Source organism: Aotus nancymaae, unplaced genomic scaffold (genome assembly GCF_030222135.1).
Source record: "Aotus nancymaae isolate 86718 unplaced genomic scaffold, 86718_ANA_hifiasm-v0.15.2.pri h1tg000033l, whole genome shotgun sequence".
Classification (NCBI taxonomy): Eukaryota; Metazoa; Chordata; class Mammalia; order Primates; family Aotidae; genus Aotus; species Aotus nancymaae.
The window spans coordinates 38,971,286-38,992,968 of NW_026988447.1; the positions used below are offsets into that span (position 1 = coordinate 38,971,286).

A 21,683-nucleotide genomic window follows, 5' to 3' on the forward strand; every position below is an offset into this window, starting at 1 on the left:
GGGTGTTGAACAATGAGAACATATGGACACAGGGAGGGGAACATCACACACTGGGGCCTGTGTGTGTGGGGGGCAGAGGCTAAGGGAGGGATAGCAGGGGGTGGGGAGATAGGGAAAGGATAGCAATAGGAGAAATATCTGATATAAGTGACAGGGTGATGGACGCAGCAAACCACCATGGCACGTGTATACCTATGTAACAAACCTGCACGTTCTGCATGTGAACCCCAGAACTTAAAGTATAATAATTAAAAAAATAATAATGAAGAAAGGGAATACAGAGCATAAAAGGAAATTTAAGGAGGCAGCAACAAAGAAATGTTCCACAAACACTTGCTTTTAAAAACCTCCTAAGACAGCTTGGTTGGCCGGGGCAGGAGTGGGAGATGAGGAGAGATAGGGAGAAAAAGAGAAGATGAGGGGTAAGAGAGATTTTGTAAGAGTGAGGGGAAGATCTTGGGAGTAATGTAGGTAGTATAGTGTATTGGATACCACAAAATAAATCAGAATAAATTACATGTAGTTTATATGAGTAAGAAATTTTGAAAGTGAGATTTTGTAACCAAGGGAGTAATTACTTCAATAACCAAACAGTATCTTTGGAGTAAAAAGAATTCTCTAGGTTCAATTTATCATTTTCCAGTTTCACTCAATTTTGACTTCCTAGACACTTTAATCTCAGCTAAATAAATCATTATTATCAAAAAAGAAATAATTTACTTCTTTATATAAATTACCTCAGTAGTAGGTATTAAGTACTTGTTGATTTCTTTCTGTGTTTAAAATAAGCAGACAAAATGCTGTGTTTCCTCAGTGTAGAACAGTGACAAGATGAAATTACATTAAGTATAATATTTATTCAAAGAAATATTGCCTTGAGACAAAAGATCCTTTATGACTTTTGTAACAATACATACTTATTTTTTCTCACCACTTGAGCACCTCCTCCCCAAATAAAACATCACAGTTAAGACAATCTAACCATTTTAAAGAAAATTTTAGAGATACTGAAATATATTTACATTGGACAGGAAATTTACATTGGATAGCAAATTTCTATATTGGAAGGAAAAAGTAAAAAAAAATACATAATTACCTGTTTTTCTTTATTAACTCCATACATGAATAGCTGCTTGTATTTGTCCTTAAAAGCAAAGTTTAGAGCTTGTGTTGGAAAATACCGAATAACATTTGCCAAATTGCCACGCCAAAAACTGAAGAAACCTATAGAAGGAGACATATAAATACATAAGCCTATATTGTATTATTATTAAACAACTGCCATAGTTTTAACAAATTTAGCTATATGAACTATCTAAAACATATCCTTTCTTGTGAGAAAAAAATAGTTTTCTAAAATGTGTGTCTCCATTGAAAAATAAAGACAGTGTTGACTCTATTGTACCCCATTCCATTTTTTAAAAAAACTTCAAATAAAGAGCTTTGAACACCTAAAAACTAAGGAAAGTGTTATCAGTTGAATATAGGGCTCTTTACTAGTAGAAAAACAGAGCTCAGCAGTATTTGTCAGGGGCCAGTAACCCTTAGGCTCATTCCCAAATCCTGATGTACAACACCTATGGTGCTAAGGGTGTTACAAATAAGTATGACAGAACAACAAATATGTCCACTTACTGATTTGTATACATACTTATGAGAATGAAAACAGGATAAAAGAATCTAAAGTGCTCTTATCTTTATGATCTGGGACCATTTTGAATGGGTGCTAAAATTTAGGTAGAAAAGGGATCCATTTCAATTCCAGGCAGTTTCTAGAGAACTGAGGGAGAGATGGGAAGAAATATTTGAGGCCAGTAATCTCCCTACCTGAATTCTCCAGGGATTGACCAATTCATATAATTGTGTATCCCTCAAGATTCAGAATTATCCTATAGAGCTTCTCTGGAGCATGGCAGGCTAGCTTTTCAATAGCCTTGTTTTCACTAGATTGCAAATTGTCAAATGCTTTGGCCTTGCTGTTCTGAACAGGATACCTCTAGTGCCAGTTTGGAGAATAACCAGAATCAGTCTTTTAAAAATAAAGATTCAAAAGAAAATAATCTCAGTTAACTGGGCTAGGGCTCAAAAGTCAATAAAGTTAGATTAGATAGGTATATAGAGGGAAATATATTTATGTGTAAAATAAGTAACATTAACCCTGTGGGGGAAAAAAAAAGAATCTTGGTGAACCCAAGGCTGAATATAAAGTGACTGCACAAAGATAATTAAGAAGCATATTTAATGGCAAAGAAATAATCTCAGTACTCACAGCTGACTCCATCTTTATTAGGGTATTCAACATGGGATGGTAACAACTACTACTTACTGAGCATTCACTATATGAACCAGTCATTGGCAAATAATTAATATGTATGTCATTAAATCAATTATGCTTATTATGTAGGTTCTCAAGTACTACCCTTTTTAAGTATATACAAAGTGAAACTTTAAAAAGTTTAAAAACTAGGCTAGGTGCTGTGGCTCATGCTTGTAATTCCAGCACTTTGGGAAACCAAAACGGGAGGATTGTTTGAGCTCAGGAATTCAAGGCCAAGCCCGGGCAACATTGTGAGAGCGCATCTCTACAAAAAATTTAAAAAATAAATTAGCTGTGCACAGTGGCATGTGCCTGTAGTTCTAGCTACTCAGGAGGCTGAAGCAGTGTTCCTTGAGCCGAAGAGGTAGAGGCTGCAGTGAGGTACAATCACACAATCACATTCCAGCATAGATGACAGAATGAGAACCTATCTTAAAGAAAAACTGTCTGAGGATTATTAGCCAACCAAGACTTAAAATTGGGCTTTCTGTCTGACTCCAAAGCTCTACTCTAGGCTTCAATTTCTGGAGCAACACATCACAGAAAAGTTCTAAAATTATTAGAGTAGATTAAGCTTTATTAAAAAAAGAAATTGCTATAACAATTTTGAACAGGAAGATAACTAAAAAGCTCACAAATATGTGGAAATTAAACAACATGCTCCTAACAACCAATAGGTCAAAGAAGAAATGAAGAGGAAAATTGAAATCTTGGGATAAAAATGGAAACACGGGCCGGGCGTGGTGGCTCACGCCTGTAATCCCAGCACTTTGGGAGGCCGAGGCGGGTGGATCACGAGGTCAAGAGAGCGACACCATCCTGGTCTACATGGTGAAACCCCGTCTCTACTAAAAATACAAAAAATTAGCTGGGCATGGTGGTGCGTGCCTGTAACCCCAGCTACTCAGGAGGCTGAGGCAGGAGAATCGCCTGAACCCAGGAGGCGGAGGCTGCGGTGAGCCGAGATCGTGCCATTGCACTCCAGCCTGGGTAACAAGAGCTAAACTCCGTCTCAAAAAAAAAAAAAAAAAAAAATGGAAACACAACATACCAAAACTTATACATGCAGCAAAAGCAGTTAAGAGTGTTTATAGCAATAAATACATATATATAAAGAAGAAAGATCTCAAATAACCTAATTTTATATCACAAGGAACTAGAAAAAGAACAAACTAAGTCCAAAGTTAGGAGAAGGAGGGAAATAATAAAAATAAGTGTTACCAAAATGCCAAGGGTTTAGTCTAGGTCCTGCTGCTCATTGCAGAGAAAGCCAATCACAAAGACAATGAGTATTGCCAGGGAAGAAGGCTTTTTTGGGTGCTGTGTCGAGGAGAACAGATCAGTCTCAACTTTAATCTCTTTCACACACTAAAATTAGGAGTTTATATAGCAGAAAAGAAATGTAACTATGTGTGGGAAAGCAAGAATAAGGGAAGAATAAGAAGGACTTGGTCAAACAGGTAATCAATCAGGCAAACATGACTGGTGAGGGGTCAGTGTCTCAATGTCCAGATGTGGTGATCTGGTAAGTTTCAGTTCCTTGATACTATCTGGGAGGCCCAAGGATTGGTTTCCTGAGACAGGAACTCAGATATGACAAATATAAGTTTCTCAAGTTTTAATACTGAGAAGGTCAATTTCTTGGTTTATTCATGCGAAACAATAAACATCAGTTCTATGGGTCAATTGAGCTGGTTTCAATGGCAGAAATAAATGAAATAGAGACTATAAAAATAATAGAAAAATATCAACGAAACTAAGACTTTATTTCAGATCCAGTGCTGGTTGGTATTTTATTAGAAGAAGATAAAACTGACAAACGTCTAGCTATACTAAGAAAAAAGAAAGGAGACTCATATAAGTAAAATTATAAGTGACATAACCACAAATACTACAGTAATACAAAAGGTCATAGAAGATTATTATGAACAATTATATACCAACAAATTGAGTAACATAGATGAAACTGATAAATTTCTAGAAAGATATAATCTACCAAGTCTGAACCATGAATAAATATCTGAACAGACCAACAATGAGTAAGGAGATTGAGTCAGTAATCAGAAACTTTCCAATAAAGAAAAGCCCAGTATCTGATTATTTCACAGCTAAATTCAACTAAATTCATTTTACAAGGCCAACATTACCCTGGTACCAAAGCCAAAATACCACAAGAAAAGAAAATTACAGGCCAATATCCTAATGAAAAAATATGCAGAAATCCTCAATAAAATACTACCAAATTGAATTCAAAATCACGATAAAAGGATCATTCACCACGATCAAGTGGTGATGGGTACGGGCTTTTGACTTTGCTTTTTTAGCCCATGGGAGTGTAACTAGAGACAATGTTGGATAAGGGCTTTTGACTTTGCTTCTATAGCCCTATGCACATATATCAGCAGGTTTTATATTGGGCTGTGGGGCCTAATCTACAGGCCAATAGATGGCACGTAGAGCTAAGTCAACTGAGGCAAACACAGCTAGATAGATACCTGACCCTTATTTACTGGGAGAAAGGATGGGCCAGGCTGATGATCCAGGTGAGCAGATGATCTGGGATGCAAGGATGGCTAACCATACACAAATTGGTAAATATGATATACCACATTAACAGAATGAAGGACAAAACCATATGAGTATCTCAATGCTGAAAAAGCATTTGATGGATTTATCTTTACATAATAAAAAATCTCAACAAATTAGGTATAGAAGCAATGTACTATAACATAATAAAGGCCATATATGACAAGCTCACAGATAACATCATACTCAGTGGAGAAAAGTTGAAAGCTTTCCTTTGACATCAGGAATAAAACGAAGGTATCCACTCTTGCACTTGTATTAAATATAGTACTTTAAGTTCTAGCCAGAGTGATTAGGCAAGAAAAAGAAAAGTATCCAAATTAAAAAGGAAACGTTAAACTGTCTCTGTTTGCAGATGACATGATCTTACACACAGAAAATACTAAGTATGCCACCAACAAACTATTAGACTAATAATTCAGTAAAGTTTCAGGATATAGAATCAACACAGAAAAATCAATCACATTTCTATACGCTAACGATGAACTACCTGAAAAAGTAATAAAGAATAACATCATTCATAAACAAAATAAAACATTCGGAATAAAATTAACCAAAGAGGTGAAAGATCTGTATGACAAAAAGTTTAAAAAAATGAAGAAACTGAAGAGATCTCCAGGCATTTGGAGCACCCACTTACCTAGATGAACAGCCTGAGCCACCCTACCCTTTCTGTGCAGAGATTGTGGTACAGTGGGGCCCTCTCTGCTCCACACATAGGTAGATCTCCAGGCATTCAAAGAACCTGCTCACCAGCATTGGCAGCCTGAGTCACCCTACTCTTCCCTTGCAGAGATCTATGTGGAGGGCACCCTCTCAGCCACATTCAGGCAGACAGAGCACCTACTTGCCATGATCAGCAGCCTGAGCTGCCCCATTCTTCCTGTGCAGACATTGTGATGAAGTGGGGCTGTCTCTGCTCCACAGCCAGGTAGATTTCCAGGTATTCAGACCATCTGCTCACCTGGATCATCAGCCTGGCCCATCCCTTCTCCCAGTAAATAAGGGTCAGGTATCTATCTAGCTGTATTTGCCTCAGCTGACTTAGCTGTACGTGCCATCTATTGGCCTGTAGGTTAGGCCCCACAGCCCAATATAAAACCTGCTGATATATGTGCATAGGGCTATAGAAGCAAAGTCAAAAGCCCCTACCCAACACTGTCTACAGTTACACTCCCAAGGGAGGAGGGGGAAAGAGAAAGGAAAAAACTCCAATAATGTTACATAGAAAGAAAGAAAAAGGAAAAAGTCCTATCCACATTAAAATGACTACAAAAATTGGAAGCACTAATGTCCCAGATGAGAAGGAACAGGGCAAGAACTCAGGCACCACAAAAAATGTGAATGTAATAACACCACCAAAGGATCATATTAGCTGTCAAGCAATGGTTCCTAGCCAAAATGGAAACTCAGAAATGACTAATAAAGAATTCAAAGTATGAATTGCAAGGAAGCTCAACAAGATCCAAAAGAAGGCTGAAAATAGACATGAACTTCTAAACAATCCGGGAAATGAAAGAAGAGATAATAAACACCTCCAAAAGAAATCAATGAGATTTTATGGAATTGAAAAGCTCACTTAAGAAATTTCAAAATACAATTTAACAAATTATCAATTGACTAGACCAAGCAGAAGAAAGAATTGCACAGCTTGAAAAATAATCTTTTAAACTAATCCAGTTAGACAGATATACAGAAAAAAATGATTTTAATAAATGAACAAAGTATTTGAGAAATTGAAGATTATGTAAAGTAGCCAAACCTACAAGTTACTGGCATTCCTGAGAGAGAAAAAGTAAGCAACCCCAAAAATATATTTGAGGAATTAATTCAAAAAAATTTCCCTAATCTTTGTCCAGATACAATAAATCCAGGAACACCTGTGAGATACTGTACAAAATGAACATCACCAAGGCATATAGTCATCAGAATGTCCAAGGTCAACACTAAAGAAAAAATCTTTAAGAGAGCTAGAGGAAAAGGTCAGATCATGTACAAAGAGAAACCCATCAAGCTAACAGTAACCTTCTCAGCAGAAACATTACAAGCCAGAAGAAATTGGGGGCCTATTTTCAGCATTCTTAAAGAAAAATTCAAACCAAGAATTTCTTATCACACCAAACTAAACTTTATACATGGAGATATAAAATCTTTTCCAACAAGAAAATTCTAAAGGAATTTGGTTACCACCAAACCAGGTGACAAGAGATCCTTAAGGGGGCTCTACACATGGAAATGAAAGAATACCTGCTACCACAAAAACACTATTAAGAACATAGCCAGCAGTCCCTCTAAAGCAACCACACAATATAAACTACAAAGAGACCAGCTAACAAATTCACAATATGATCAAAACCTCACATATCAATGTTAACCTTGAATGTAAACATCTAACCAACTTGGATAAAAACAAGGTCCATTTGTCTGCTATCTTCAAGAGACCAATCTCAAAAGAAATGACACCTACAGGCTCAAAGTAAAGGGTTGGAAAAGGATTGTGTAAATAAAAAACAAAAAAGAGTAGGGGTCATTATTCTTATATGAGATATAACAGAGTTTAAACCAGCAAAAATAAAAAAAGACAAAGATAGGCATTACATAATTAAAAAGAAGATACGTAATTCAGCAAGATCTAACTATCCTAAGTATGTAACATCCAACATTTGGACCACTCAGATTTATAAAACAAGTACTTCTACACCTACAAAAAGACTTAGCCAGTCACCTAATAAAAGTGGGGGACTTCAATACCCCACCAACAGCATTAGACCATCAAGGCAGGAAATGAACAAAGAAATTCTGGACTTAAATTCCACACTTAACCAATTGGACCTAACAGACATCTATAGACTACTCCACCCACCAATTAGAGAATTGCATTATTCTCTTCTACACATGGAACATACTCCAAGATTGACCACATGCTAAGTCATAAAGCAAGTCTCCATAAATATAAAAAAGTTGAAATTATGTCAACCATACTCTCAGACCACAACAGAATAAAAGAAGTCGATATCAAGAAGATCTCTCAAAACCACAAATTATATGAAAATTAAACAATTTGGGCCAGTCACGGTGGCTCACACCTATAATCCTAGCACTTTGGGTGGCTGAGGCGGGTAGACTGCCTGAGCTTAATTTGAGACCAGACTGGGCAACATGGTGAAACTCTGTCTCTACTAAAATACAAAATATTAGCTGGGTGTAGTGGCACATGTCTGTTGTCTCAGCTACTCAGGAGGCTGAGGCATGAGAACTGCTTGAACCTGGGAGACAGAAGTTGCAGTGAGCCAAAATTGTGTCACTGTACTCCAGCTTGGGAAACAGAGTGAGACCAAAAACAAATAATTTGCTCCTAAATGACTTTTGGGTAAACAATGAAATTAAGGCAGAAATAAAAAAATTCCTTGGAATAAATGAAAAAAGAAACACAACATACCAAAATCTTTAGAATGCAGCAAAAGCAGTGTTAAGAGACAAGTTTATTGCACTACAAAATCTCTCTCAAAAAGTTAGAGAGATCTCAAATTAATGATCTAACATCATACTTAAAGGAATTGGGAAAACAAGAACTAACACCAAAGCGAGGAGAAGAAAATAACTAAAATCAGAGAAGAAATGAGTGGAATTAAGACTTAAAACTCAATGCAAAGAATCAACAAAACCAAAAGTTGGTTCTAAGAAGAATAAAATAAATAAATATTCTCTTTGTCATCTAGCTCTAGATGACAAAGGAAATAAAGACAAAAGATTCAAATGAGCACAATCAGAAATGACAAAGGTGGTGATACAACCACCAACCCCACAGAAAAACAAAAAAGTCTCAGAGACTATTACAACACATCTATGCACACAAACTAGAAAATCTAGAGGAAACAGATAAATTCCTGGAAACACAAAACCTCCAAAGATTAAATTAGAAAGAAGCTGAAACCTGAACATACAATATCAAATTCCAAAACTGAATCAGTGATTAAAAAAACCACCAACCAAAAAAAGGCTCTGGACCAGATGAATTCACAGCCAAATTCTACCAGATGTACAATGAAGAGCTGGTACCAATTCTACTGAAACAATTCCAAAAAAATGAGAGGAGGAACTCTTCCCTAACACATTCACAAAGCCAGCACCATTCTGATACCAAAACCTGGCAACAACGCAATGAAAAAGAAAATCATAGTCCAATATCCCAGATGAACATAGATGCAAAAATCCCTAACATAATAATAGCAAACCAAATCCAGCAGCACATCAAAAAGTTAATTCACCACAATCAATTAGGATAGGATACAAATCAATACATGTCATTCATCACACAAACAGAATTTAAACAAAAATCATATTATCATCTCAATAGACATGAAAAAAGCTTTTGATAAAATCCAACAACACTTCATGATGAAAACCCTCAACAAACTAAACATTAAAGGAACATACCTCAAAATAAGCTATCTGTGACAAATCCACAGTCAACACCATACTGAATGGGCAAAAGTTGAAACCATTCCTCTTGAGAACTGGAAAAAGACATGGATACCCTCTCTCACCACTCCCATTCAACACAGTACTCAAAGTCCTAGCCACAGGAATTAGGCAAGAGAAAGAAATAAAAGGCATCCAAATGGGAAAAGAATAAGTTAAACTATTTCTCTTTGCTGATGAAATGATTCTATACTTAGAGATGCCTAAATACTGTCAAAAGGCTCCTGGAACTGCTAAATAACTTCAGTAAAGTTTCAGGATACAAAATCAATGTACAAAATTCAGTAGCATTTCTACCTACGAATAACATTTAAGCTGAGTGCCAAATCAAGAATTGGGCCCCATTTATAACAGCTACACACACATATAAAATACTGAAGAATTTTTTTTTTTTTTTTTTGAGACAGAGTCTCATTCTGTTGCTCAGACTGGAGTGCAGTGACACGATCTCGGTTCACTACAACCTCCATCTCCTGGGTTCAAGCAATTCTCCTGCCTCAGCCTTTTGAGTAGCTGGGACTATAGGGATATGACACCACACCTGGCTAATTTTTGTATTTTTAGTAGAGACGGGGTTTTATCATGTTAGCCAGGCTGGTCTCAAACTCCTGACCTCAGGTTATCCATCCACCTTGGCCTCCCAAAGTGTTGGGATTACAGGTGTGAGCCACTGTGCCTGGCCCCTAAGAATATTTCTAACCAAAGAGGTGTAAGATCTCTATAAGGAGAACTGCAAAACATTGATGAAAGAAATCATATATGACAAAAACAAACGGAAAAACATTCCATGCTAATGGACTGAAAGAATCAATATCATAAAATGACCGTACTGCCCAAAACAATCTACCAATTCAATGCAATTGCTATCAAATGACCAATATAATTTTTCACAGAACTAGAAAACACTATTCTAAACTTCATATGGAAACAAAAATGAGCCTGAAATGCCAAAGCAATCCTAAGCAAAAAGAAATCCAGAGGCATCACATTACCTGACTTCAAACTATACTATAAGGCTACAGTAACCAAAACAGTACAGTACTGGTAGAACAACAGACACAGACCAATGGAACAGAATACAGCTCTCAGAAATAAAGCCACACATCTACAGCTGTCTGATCTTCAACAGTCAATAAAAATAAACAACGAGGAAATGGCTCCCTATTCAATAAATAGTGCTGGGATAACCGGCTAGCCGTAGGCAGAAGAATGAAACTGGACCCTACCTTTCACCATATGTAAAAATTAACTCAAGATGTTTTAAAGATTGAAATGTAATACCTTAAACTACAAGAATCCTAGAAAAAAAGTATAGGAAACTTTCTGAACATCAGCCATGGGAAATAATTTATGACTTAGTCCTCAAAAGCAACAGCAACAAAAACAAAAATTGTCAAGTTGGCCTTAATCAAACTAAAGAGCTTCTGCAGAGCAAACAACATAAAAAATAAAAATAAAAATAAAAAAACTTTGAATAAAGTTAACAGGCAAACTACAAAACGGGAGAAAATATTTACAAACTATGCATATGACAAAGGTCTAATATCCAGTATCTATAAGAAACTTAAAACAAGGAAAAAAAAGTGGGTAACGGACATGAATAGACACCTCTGGAAAGAAGACATAACTAGTAGCCAACAAACATATGAAAAAATGCTATCACTTAATCAAAGAAATGCAAATTAAAACCACACGCCAGTCAGAATAGCTATTATTAAAAAGTTAAAGCTGGGCGTGGTGGCTCACACCTGTAATCCCAGCACTTTGGGAGGCTGAGGTAAGTGGATCACCTGAGGTCAGAAGTTCGAGACCAGCCTGGCCAACATGGTGAAACCCTGTCTCTACTAAAAAGACAAAATTAGCCAGGCGTGGTGGCATGAGCCTGTAATCTCAGCTATTCGGGAGGCTGAGGCAGGAGAATTGCTTGAAACAAGGAGGTGGAGGTTGCAGTGAGCCAAGATCATGTCACTGCACTCCAGCCTGAGCAACAGAATGAGACTCTATTCAAAAAAAAAAAAAAAAAGTCAAAACACAACAGATGCTAGTGAGGCCCAGAGAAAAGGGATGTTTATATATTGTTTCTGAGCTTTTGGAGCTTACGTTTTAAGAGAAGGACCAGGGAGATAGGTAGCAAATAATTATGTCTGGTGGCAATAAAGAACTATAAAGAAAAAAAACAATATATGAAGATTGGGAATAATAAATGGCTATTTAGATAGCGTTGTTAGGGAAACTTGAATGTTAGATGATATTAGAGCAAAATTTAACATTTAAACAGATGAAAAATGATATTTTCAAATATCTTGCTAATTATGATGTTTGCACACCATCATTTGCTATTATCTCAAGGCACTGTTAGAGTGAGGTTCATTTTTAAGAGTAGTATATAGGAATCTATATTTCAAATAGTCTTCTTGTCTCAGGTCTGATTAGACTGTCATTGCTTCTACATTGAAGGTAATGTGAGTGATGAAATAATATGGCATTTCTTGGAGTAAATGACATCAATCATGTCTTTTTCTTGTGGTTCATTTGATATTGGTATTATCCTTGATTTGGTTTTTATGGCAGAATCTTTTTCAAAGTTTTGTCCATGTTTTGAGGATTTATTAAAAACCTGATAATGGAATCTATAAAGCCACTGAATTAGACAAACATAAACAACAACATATTATTGAGGAAGGATGCTTGTCATTTCCTCTACCTTGTGTAATTCCTACTGTTTCAGTATTCCTTAATGTCTTGTGATATGTAACTGACATTTGACCCAAGCATAGGTGACAATGCCAATTCATATATTAAATATCAGTAAAATTTATTTTTCTATTTTACTTAAAGTACATATAAATATCTAATATTTTCTTCCCGTACCCCAAAACAGCATCCTCAAGATGGACCCTAGGATATTTTTAAAAACCTCACTGTTCTAGTCATTAGAAAAATGAGTTTGGGAAAAGCTTAGATGAAAGCTGATAAACTCATGACATGGAACTTCCAAAAGAGAAGAGTTCTGGTAAGTCTTGCTCTGTCACCCAGGTTGGAGTGCAGTGGCATGATCTTGGCTCACTGAATCCTATGCCTCCCAGGTTCATGTGATTCTTGTGCCTCAGATTCCCAGGTAGCTGGGACTACAGGCGTATGCCACCATGCCCAGCTAATTTTTGTATTTTTAGTAGAGATGGGGTTTCACCACGTTGGCCTGGCTGGTCTTGAACTGGCCTTAAGTGATTCACCCACCTCTGCCTCCCAAAGTGCTGGGATTACAAGCATGAGCCACCACACCCAGGAGATCAGTTTTTAAAACGCTACATTTACAATATACTAATAAGACAGTTCCTTTGATTAAACATACATTTACATCTGCATATTTTGCTCAGTGAAAAAGCATAAGAGAGACACCAAAATGTTAACTATGGTGATTTTAGCGGTGATGTTGCTTTTTGCTTCTTTATATTTTCTAATTTTCTATAACAATTATGTATTATTTGCATAATGAAAGTTTAAACAGTGTTAAGTAGAAGTACACATACAAAGTTGGAAGGTGATACAACTAAAGAATAGAATAAATCTTTAAGAATAACATTAGGATAGATCCAGAAGTTTTTGTAAGCCAAGAAAAGCTTATAAAAAGTGTCAAAAACACTCAAAGTGATGTTTAAAGCTATATGCAAAGCAAGAATGCTGAGATCTATCCTTGCAATGGAAAGAAGCAGAGATAAGGTAAGAAACTAGAGAGCATCTAGTTGTGCATTCTGAGTTCATGTCTCTCTCCAGCTCATTTCACATTGCCTAAAGAAAGGAAAGGTTGTGAATAAATTAGAGAAAACATAAAAAACAATCTTCAGAACACTTGAGATGGGCATGTGTCTTGATTTTCAAAAAAGAGAGAGAAGGCAAATTCCAGAAAATACATTCTCAGAGTTTCATTGTCCAGTAAAATTCAAGAAGGCTATCTAGCATAGTGATAGTCAACCCTACCAGGCTCAAGTCTTCTATATATAATAAATGTTTTGCAATATTCCCTTTACTATCCAGAAATAAAATTCAAAGACAATGACCTCCTTTCCTACCTTAAAAATCAATATAATGCCCTCATTGCTATATAAAAAGAGAAATTTATGTTTTAAAATAAGTTGGTAGGTCATGACCCTACCATAATATAATAATCAAGCTTGCCTCTATTTATAATGAATCAGTTGTAATTACATATTGACATTTTGAAATATGTCAAATAAATACATATGTGTACAAGTATTGATACAATCGTCATAGATTCAATAGCTACAAATACAGATGATACAGGTTGAGCATCCCTAATTCAAAAATCCAAAATGCTCCAAAATCTGAAACTTTTTGAGCACTGACATGATGGGCAAAGGAAATGCTCATTAGAACATTTTGGATTTTAGATTAGGGATGCTCATCTGGTAAATATAATGCAAATATTCTGAAATCTGAAAAAATTAAAAAATATAAAAGTTTTGGTCCTAAGCTTTTTGGATACTCAACCTGTATAAATGATGACCAAATACTATAAGCAGGGTTGCTGATGTAAGTTTTTGCAATGAGGAACAACTCTTAGCAAACTTCTGAACCGAAGAAAGTGCAATCTTTCCTCTACTTCCTTATATGGTAGCTGCATTACTGGAATCACTGTAAACTAAAACCATGCCCCAGACAGTGTGTGTTTATAAGTAAATCAGAGTTAAGTTCTTTCTAGGCTTAGAGAATCATAAACAGGTTTTACTGCTACACGAATGTACAAGGGAAACTCTAAAAGTCATTTAGGTTGCAAGGTAACTCTTCATTGTGTATGACTGGCCTGGGTATAGCAGCAGGACATTTAACATCCCTGGCCCCTGCCTTTCATTTCATTGTAATGTAGGTTTACACCCCTCTGTCTTTGTGCTAAATAAAAAAATTGCACCACAAGTTTCCAAATTTGCCTCTAGATGGCAATAGTATCCTTGTTGTGAATTACTGATCTCAGCATAAGATACACCATGGTACCTTCATAAAGCTTTATATATAATACAGTGTATCTTAAAGTTCTACTTATGATCCTCTCATCTTGCAAGGTAAAGAAAGCAGGGACCAGGATACATTTGAGAATGATGTCAACTTACAAGAGCCATATTAAATATGTTTAGGTTTAAATATTGTGAAAAAATTTAAAATATAAAATAAATTAGCACTAGTCAGCCCAATCTGACCAGAATACTTCATTTCACCTGACAAAATATTTAAAGCAAAAAGCTAATAATAGAGAGGCCCCTACTTCTCTTCAGAAGTCTTAGAATATAAGCAAAGAAGAGACAGGTTCCTTGCTTTTCCTAAAAAAAATCTTGGGGAAAATGAGAAGCTTGTTTTGATTAAATGAATGAGTGGAGAGAGGCGAACTATGAAAGATCTGAGCTTAGCTCCCAGATGGGTATTCTAAACACAGTTTATATGATGCATTAAGTTTCCACCCCTGACCCCATATACTCCACACCATAGGTCTGAAAGAGTTGTAACCACATTCCTAGCATTCCTAGGGACAAGGTAGTTTTTAAATGGGATAGTATCTGGCTCTAGAACAGGATTAAAAGAAAGGTCTGCACTTCATTTCTGGTTGAGAATACACAATAAATAGGCATATTTCTTTTTTAAAGATCATACAGATTTTTCTACTGAATCCAACTATATGGGTGGATTATATAAAATATTTGAAAAATTTATCCCTTTAGCTAACTTGGGAGCCATTTTGCAGCAATGGTTCACAAAGCACTTTGGTTATTTATGCCTTTAAATCATGCTAATATTAACAAAAAATCCATAATGAACAAAAATAAAATTTTAAATAAGGACAGCACTGGATGCAAAAAGAAAAACTGGTAATACTTATTCCGTCTTTATTTTAAACTTGTATATATTGTGTTCGTTACAAATTTTTCCCATGACTTGATTTTTTAAAAGATTGCGTTAAAATAGTTTAAAGATTTTTGTTTTTGTTTTTAGGAGTGGAGGTTTAATAGGCAAAATAAAGAGAAACGAGAACAGTTCTCTAGTGACAGTGAGGGGCTTCGGAAAGGGAAAGACCCTAAAGTCATTTTTTTTTTTTGAGACGCGGGGGTCTCACTCCTTTACTTAGGCTGGAGTGCGGTGGCACAATCTGGGCTCCCTGAACCCTCGCATCAGAGTCCCTCAAGTAGCTGGTGCTACAGGCATGCACCACCATGCCCCACTAATTCTTGTATATTTAGTAGAGACAGGGTTTCACCATGTTACCCAGGCTGGTCTGGAACTCCTGAGCTCAAGTGTTCTGCCCGCCTTGTCCTCCCAAAGTGCTGGGATTACAGGCGTGTGCCACTGCGCCCGGCCTTAAATTACTTTTTATCTTGATGACTGAGGGTTTCTTTTCTTTTCTTTTCCCCACTCCCTTGATTTTGGGCAGAGCTAAGTGCCTCCTTGGTCTTCAGTAGTTCCTCAAGAATAAGCAGAACCTCTTTTCACTAATAGGTTTCAGAGTACTGGGAAGCCCCAGTGGTCCCATATTTGTACTTCTCTTAGACGTACTATTTCAACAAATATACATGTATTTTTTGAGGCAAGGTCTTGCTCTGTCGCCCATGCTGGAGCATAGTGGCGTGATTATACCAACAAACATTGAAGTAACTTACAGCACTAGTTATAGCAGAGTGCCTAATGGCATCTCCCTCAATCCTGGGAGGTCAACCACTTTTCTTCTGCATCTGGCACAGGTGCACCAAGGTGTAAATCGCGCTGCAGCAGATTTAGAGAAAGAGAAGGCAGTGGTCTCCTCTGTACCAGGACTTAGTCAGGACTAAGAAGGTCCTGGGAAAGTAGAGCCTGTTAGATAGGTTCGGAAACTAAATTCTGGAAGCTTAAAAAGCAAACTCATTACCGATAGCCGTAGCTGTGGTTGGGGCGCCCACAATCATCCCCCTCCCAGCCACCCCTTTTCTCTGGGAAGCTGATGGAGACGTCGTCGGCAGAGGCAGGCGTGGTGGCCTGCCTTTACTCACCCTGCTCGCGAGGAATCCGCACCAGGCAGTCCACCATGCCTTTGTACCGCGCCTCCGGGCTGATCTGCTTTGACGAGGCCTGCACCTGCAGCAGCAGCTTCACCCGCTCGATGGGCGCCACTGCTGTCTTGGACACAGCTGCCGCGACTCCGCCGGCCAGAAGGTCCTTCCCGAAGGACGAGGCGTCAAACAGCCGCTTTTTTCCCTTCCTCTTCGCAGGCTCACGCGGCATGGCGGAGAAGGATATAAAAGCCGACAGCAGTGGCTAAAAACGAGTGCGGGAGCGATGATGAAGGAAAGCTGAAAACCGCCGAAGCGTCGTCCTGGCGGGAAAGCGGCTATGGGGACGCTGCAAGAGCAGCGCGCCGGCGTGGGGTGTGGAGACAAGCTGCGCAGGCGCTCCAACGGCCTTCTGCCACCTGGCGCCTGACACGTGACTCCTGACACGTGGCTCCCGGACGTGCGGTGCCGCCTGCGCCCTTCGCTGAGTGGAGCCTGAGCTTTCTGATGAGGGAGGGTTCTGGAGGTGGTGAGCACTGAGCAGGAAAGACGAGGAGAGGGACCCAAGAGAGCCAGTTCTGTATGAAGAAATTCTGCAGCTGAGACTAGGCCAGAGCAGTAAACCAGTGGTGTGAGATTAACAGATTGTAATTTTAGTTCCCAGTATTACCCCCTTCACTTTCTTGATCACTTTAATCCGTTATGTTCTCTGACCAGAGATGGTTCCTTTGACCTTTCTTGGCATCTTTAAAGACAGTCTTACCTGTAGTGTGATTCAAGTGATGTTCCCCTTATATTTCTCCCTATATGCCTCTTAATGCTTCAGATTTCCTTGGGAATTGCTTTAATCCTTTCCTTAAGCAGGGATTGTCTAGTCACTTTCTGTGTCCTTTTGCTGATTGTGCCCTCATAGCATAAGACATCGTGTTCCTTTTTCATCTTGAATTTAAATTGATAATAGCCAGAGCAGTGGTTCTCAATCCAGACTGCACATTTAAAGGGATGAGTGGTGTTTTGTTTTGTTTTTCAAATTCATGCTTGACATTCGGCCCTATTAAATCAGAACCTCTAGAAGTGAGGCCTGGCATCAGTATTTAAATTCTCCACGTAATTCTAATGTTTGAAGTAATTCTAATTCTAGGGTTGAGGGCCAGTGACCTATCTGGAAGAGTAGTTCACAAACTTTTTGATTGCAGGACCCCTTTTTTTCACTCTGAAATTACTGAAGGCCAGGTACCAACGGCTCATGCCTGTAATCCCAGCACTTTGGGCCAAGTTCACCCTGGGAAACATAGTGAGGCCCTTCTTTAAAAAAAAAAAAAGAAAAAGAAAAAGAAAGAAAGAAAAATAGCTGAGCATGGTTGCACAAACCTGTAGTCCTGAGTATAGCTACTCAGGAGGCTGAGACAGGAGGATTTCTTGAGCCCAGGAGTTGAAGGCTGCAGTGAGCTATGATCTCACCAATGCACTTCCACCTGGGTAACAGAGCCTGTCTCTTAAAAAAACTTACTGAAGATAAAATGAAGCTTCTGTTTTTGTTATGTACTCAGAAATTAAAATACAATTTACAAACCATTTAAAATAAAAATAATCCATTACGGGATAGCAGAAGTAACACTTTTAAATAAAAAAAAGTAGTAGAAAAATGGTATTGTTTTATATTTTTGAATCTCTAATGTCTGGTTGAATAAAAAACAACCAGATTCATATTATTGCTTTTGCATTCAGTCTGCTGCGAAATCACACATGTAGCCACTGGAAAACCCCACTGTTTATTCAGGACAGAATGAAAGTGAAAAAGGCAAATAATAGTATCATTAAGAAAATACTTTTGACCTCATGGCGTTCCTGTCTCCATGACACAGAGGGGTCTTCCAAATTACACTTCGAGAACTCATTTAGAGGAGGTTGGCAGATTCAGGTTTGACTTCTTTTGGCAAAAATACTCAGTAGAGTTACATCTAGCCTGTACATAATGTTTGTCTTTATTTTCTTCCACCTCACTTTTTTCACTTAATATATCATGGAGAACCTTCTATAGTAGCATTTAATATATCCCTTTTTACAGCTTGTTTGGTGGTTTTAAATAAATGGAGATCCCATCTTCTCAACTCTTACTCTGTAGGACCTGCAGATTCTTACAACACATCTATAAAATGTGAGATGAGTTTTTAGCTTTTTTTGAATGTTAGGTTCTAATTTTTCCTTTGTCTTAAGTGTGTTGTAACCCTTCTACTATTACTTGTCACTAGTAAAAAACCAATTAGGCCATAAGGATTCCAGACCAAAAATGTTGTCAATATTTTGATTACCTCACATAAAATTAGTTGGCAAGTCCTACTGATGTCTTATATGTAGTAATATAAGTACTGTATTATATTACTGTAGTAATATAAGTACTGATATGTTTGGTGGTACTTCCTTTCCATGATGGCGTATTCAACTCTTTTTTTTTTTTTTTTTGAGATGGAGTCTCACTCTGTTGCCCAGGCTGGAATGCAGTGGCACAATATTAGCTCACTGAAACCTGGGTTTCAAGCAATTCTCCAGCTTCAGCCTCCCAAGTAGCTGGGATTACAGGTGCCCATCACAACGACCAGATAATTTTTGCATTTTTGGTGGAGACAGAGTTTCACCATGTTGGCCAGGCTGGTCTTGAACTCCTGACCTCAAGTGATCCACCCACCTCAGCCTCCCAAAGTGCTGGGATTACAGGTATAATCCACCATGCCTGGCTGACTTAGTCAACTCTTAACTGGGTTTTCCAACTTGAATCTCTGTTTCTCTCTTTCACATGCAGCAGCCAGATTAATGTGTCTAAAGCATTAATTAATTAATTCCTAGGCTTAAACAAAATTGATAGTCTTTCCCTTGCATTGACTTCAAAATCCTTTGTGAAATTCATTGTGGATTCAATAAACAATTGGCTTTATTAGCAAACATCTGAAAAATGAAAGGTTTCATTCTCCTTCAAGGGAATTTGAAGCATTAGCAGACCCATAGGGATAAATTTAAGGGGGAAATTACTTGAATCACACTACAGGTAAAAGTGTCTTTTTAAGGTGCCAAGAAAGGTTAAAGAACCCATCTCTGGCCAACGAGAATGTAAGCATTTCTGAGGACAGAAAGGAAGTGTTCTGCTCCCCAGGACAATTTTCTCTTTCTACTCTTCTCTAACATTTGATATGATAGTTGACAATGTTTATATCATATTCCTTTATGATAGCAAGCTTATTTCTGACATGTATTCATTGATAGCAGACAGACAAAAGTGAAAGTATCAACTTAGAAATGTAGCTTTGTAACCTTTTAAAAAACTTTTTGTTGAGACATGGTCTCACTCTGCACCCAGACTGGAGTGCAATGGCAAGATCATGGCACACTCCAGCCTCAAACTCCTGGATTCATGTGATTCTCCCACCTCAGCCTCCCAAGTAGCTACGACTACAGGCAAAGACCACTATGCCCAGCTAATTTTTTGTGTGTGTGGAGATGGGGGTCTCCCTAGCAAGACAAGCCCAGGCTTCTCTTGAACTCATGAACTCAAGCAATTCTCCCATCTCAGCCTCTCAAAATGCTGGTATTACAGTAGTGAGCCACCACACCCAATAACTTTTTAACCTTATTAAGAGGTCTTAAATCAACTCTTCAATAGGTCGGAGCAGAAAATGAGTAATTTGCTGCATTGATTTTACTTACTGATTAGGAAAGGAAAAGAATTCTAGTAATTTATGTTAATATTAAAAGTGTAGAGTCTCTGGACCTTTGTTCTGTTCATTCTGCTCTTCGGAGAAATCAGCATCATTAGTTTCCTCACTTCAGGTCTGCAGTCACCTCAGCAACCCTTTCCTTGGTCACCCTGTCTGCTGCATCTTATATCCCTTTCTCTTGCTTCACAATTTTTTCTCTTAGCATTTATATATTTCACTTATTTATCTTGTCTGAGGTATACCTCTCCCATTGGAACATAAACTGCATGAGGGCAGGAATTTTTAGTTGTTTTATTCATTGCTGTAGCCTTGGAATCCACATCAGTGCTTGGCACAGGGTAGAAATGCAATAAATGTATGTTGGATGAATGCATGGAAAGGCAGTACGACCGCAAACAAACCTCCAAACCTTTTTATTTAAAACTATCAAAATAATATAAAAATAGCTTTAATTACATAGAATATAGACATAGAACTCTGCAAAATTAAATTATTTCATACAGTTTTGGTGCATGGTTTCAATAACATTTAATAATTTAAAAATATCCAAGGAATAAATTCTTATTCTCAAAACTATTTACTGAATGATTTTTCTCAGCTTTTCCCCAACATTTTGTACAGTAGCAGGTATGACTTAGCTAACTCCTTGATTTTCAACCAATGGATATTTAATAATGATAATAATAAATGGTAGCAGTAGTAACCTACACTTTTTTTTTTTTTTTTTTGAGACGGAGTTTTGCTCTTGTTACCCAGGCTGGAGTGCAATGGCGTAATTCCGGCTCACTGCAATCTCCGCCTCCTGGGTTCAAGCAATTCTCCTGCCTCAGCCTCCCGAGTAGCTGGGACTACAGGCGTGCGCCACCATGCCCAGCTAATTTTTTTGTATTTTTAGTAGAGACGGGGTTTCACCATGTTGACCAGGATGGTCTCGATCTCTTGACCTCGTGATCCACCCGCCTCAGCCTCCCAAAGTGCTGGGATTACAGGCGTGAGCCACCGTGCCCGGCCGTAGCCTACACTTTTATAGCACGTATTATGTGCCAGGCACTGTTTAGAGGGAATTTGACATGTACAATAATGTTCAAAGCAGATAAACCTAGTGAATTGGTTTCACAGCTTTGCCCGTTTGTATTAGAAATATAAAATAGCAGGCATTACAAAATACTATCTTGCTATTATGCAGCATCATCAATAGTCCCTTGGCACAAATAAGAAACATTCCCTTACTAGGTACACTTCTCTGGCAAGACAAAAACAAATAAGAGCTAAAGAAAGGGGAGAGGAAGAGAAAGTAAGAGAGTCTAAAATGTAATTTTGGGGGGCTAAAACATGAGACAGTATTTGGTATTTTTAAAAATGCTAGTTATATATAGTTTTTCACATTAACAGTACTTGGTGGAAGGGAACATTTGGAAGATACTAATAAAATCCAAATTAACGATGTTTCTGTGTCTTGTAAAGCATAATTCTGGGATATCTGCATTGTCATCTTGTCCCCCTTTATTTAATAAAGTAATAGGCACTTTATTATCTCTTATTCAGATTGATCTTTCAGAT

The 21,683-nt window shown here is 37.6% G+C and overlaps 1 protein-coding gene across 2 annotated transcripts in view; it reads right to left on the reverse strand.

The window, feature by feature from the left end:
* The window catches only part of SLC25A31 (solute carrier family 25 member 31), a 47,722-nt gene extending 31,077 nt beyond the window's left edge, over positions 1-16,645 (reverse strand). For both annotated transcript variants that reach the window (XM_012473057.2, XM_064383904.1), the window contains exons 1-2: positions 16,414-16,645; positions 1,097-1,224 (exon numbers count right to left, since the gene is read on the reverse strand). In XM_012473057.2, the coding sequence (XP_012328480.2) occupies positions 1,097-1,224; positions 16,414-16,645 (360 nt within the window). The remainder of the gene's footprint in view (positions 1-1,096; positions 1,225-16,413) is intronic.
* Positions 16,646-21,683: the final 5,038 nt, after the last annotated feature.